This window comes from Limulus polyphemus, unplaced genomic scaffold (genome assembly GCF_000517525.1).
Source record: "Limulus polyphemus unplaced genomic scaffold, Limulus_polyphemus-2.1.2 Scaffold7957, whole genome shotgun sequence".
NCBI classification, from domain to species: Eukaryota; Metazoa; Arthropoda; class Merostomata; order Xiphosura; family Limulidae; genus Limulus; species Limulus polyphemus.
In genome coordinates, this window is record NW_013673567.1 from 15369 (window position 1) to 17580 (window position 2212).

At 32.1% G+C, this 2212-nt stretch overlaps 1 protein-coding gene across 4 annotated transcripts in view; it reads right to left on the reverse strand.

Moving 5' to 3' along the window:
* Positions 1–417: 417 nt before the first annotated feature.
* The window catches only part of LOC111089940, an 18911-nt gene continuing 17116 nt past the window's right edge, over positions 418–2212 (reverse strand). For all 4 annotated transcript variants that reach the window (XM_022379235.1, XM_022379234.1, XM_022403242.1 and 1 more), the window contains one exon: positions 418–1435. In XM_022379235.1, the coding sequence (XP_022234943.1) occupies positions 1288–1435 (148 nt within the window). In that variant the 3' untranslated portion in view covers positions 418–1287. The remainder of the gene's footprint in view (positions 1436–2212) is intronic.

Sequence of the window (2212 nt, forward strand, 5' to 3'; positions counted from 1 at the left end):
GTAGAACATGTAAAAATTTCAAGGCAATAACACCATCGCAGGCCTGTGTTATCAATGAACTGTTTGTGAAGTGTTTATGCATTGACTAAATAAAACGGAAACACGAACACGTGTATCACATTCACGCACATTGGGGCCGATAAGGGAAGTATAAACTGTGTTAAATAATGAATCTTTTAGCCCTGTTTACTTGAATTTCTTAATATCATTTTACAGTATATATCAAACACAGTACAGGAGAGGAGAAAGAGGTCTAGATTGTATTTGTTCTTCCCAGTTCTACAAAGACTGAAAGCCCGAAACAAGAGGGTTTCGCTACCCGTGGAAGACATAGCACAGATAACCCATTACGTAACTTTGTGCTTAATAACAAACAAATTCTTTAAAAAAAATTGACCCAATAACGTATAACAATAATTTCGAAAATTAGCACAAATTTTATTTCATCAATGAATTGTCAAGCAAACATTTTTTATGGCAAAAAAACACAAAAACGTTAGATATCCGTCGTATATAAGTGTACAGGAACTTGTACACAAAAACGTTAAATATCCGTCGTACATAACTGCACAGGAACTTGTACACAAAAACGTTAGATATCCGTCGTACATAACTGCACAGGAACTTGTACACAAAAACGTTAGATATCCGTCGTATACAAGTGTACAGGAACTTGTACACAAAAACGTTAGATATCCGTCGTACATAACTGCACAGGAACTTGTACACAAAAACGTTAGATATCCGTCGTATACAAGTGTACAGGAACTTGTACACAAAAACGTTAGACATCCGTTGTACATAAGAGTACAGGAACTTGTACACAAAAACGTTAGATATCCGTCGTACATAAGTGCACAGGAACTTATATAAGCACACTTTCATGATAGCTTTATTATTAGATGTTTATATTCAAAATCACATTACAAAATAATCAGATCATTTAATTGTTTTTCTATACATAAAGCACGTGTCTTAGGCATTGTTGCAGCGTTATAGCACTAATAGTCACAATAAGATAAAAGTCACAGATTTAAATATAAGATACACACATGGCTCACATACGTAAGTGTTGAATGTCAAATAAACAAATAGATTATTATATCTTTAGCATAATTAATTGATTATTCTCATCATTATAAAATATCTACTTCATGTTGGGGATATCAATATCTGAATTTAATATTCCTTATTCTATTAACAGAGACCTCTGGCTTCAGAATCCTTGATCATTACTTTTCTGACAATCAAGCAACTTTTCCGTCAAGTTTAGTTTCGATCTCCAAATCACAGAGAACCAGTCCTATTGTTCTTCTTAAAATTTTCAAAGTTTGGGTTGGATGGCTTGTCTCCTTCGGTTATAATAAAATTAGTTTGTGTTCCATAATCGAGGTTGTCCTTAGCTGCTGTAACGTTAACCAGAGGCTTGTGATGGCTAGAAAAGATCAGTTAATCTGATTTCACTAGATAACATAAATATTACACGTTGTTCTCGACATAAATGAAATTATTAACTCTAAACGTAGTTCGTGTCCAGATGAATATTGAAATGTCACACATCCAAATAATTTCTTTTTTTTATGTAATATTATATATTATAAAAACGTTACTAATACCGTGTTATGTCTTCTTGGCTACTATATTTATTCAAAAAAAGCAAAGTTTTTACAAGTTAAAGGCTATTTTATAACATAAGTAAGAGGCAACATGTCATAAAAATTCCTTTGGTGGCTGAGAATAACTTTCATGGCCCAAGAAAGTTTGTTCCAAGTGAAATATTATGTTGTTTTGGTTTGAATTTAAACCAGTTTAATTATATGACAAAAACGAATTATTTATAGAATACCCAAATATGATATTATTAACTTCAGAATTGAAAACAAAATTGTCCATAATTTCAATACACGCTATACTAAATACACAAACATAGTTACGTTTCTTCTTACCACTAATACTTTATGTCAGTTTCAAACATATATATGTAATTGTTTTTCCAGAAATAAACAATAGTACTGATGAAAAATAAATTAACTGTTGGTGCCTTTTTAATTACTATATGCAACACCAGACTATAGCAACCGACGATAAGGCAGGTACTCACGAATAACAGAGTGACTGCTACCTATCAAACTTATCGAAGAGATGTATTAAAAGTAACTAAGTTGGTATCTTTTCATCGAAAAAAAGGCGTTTCGCAGGCTGGTATGGTGTT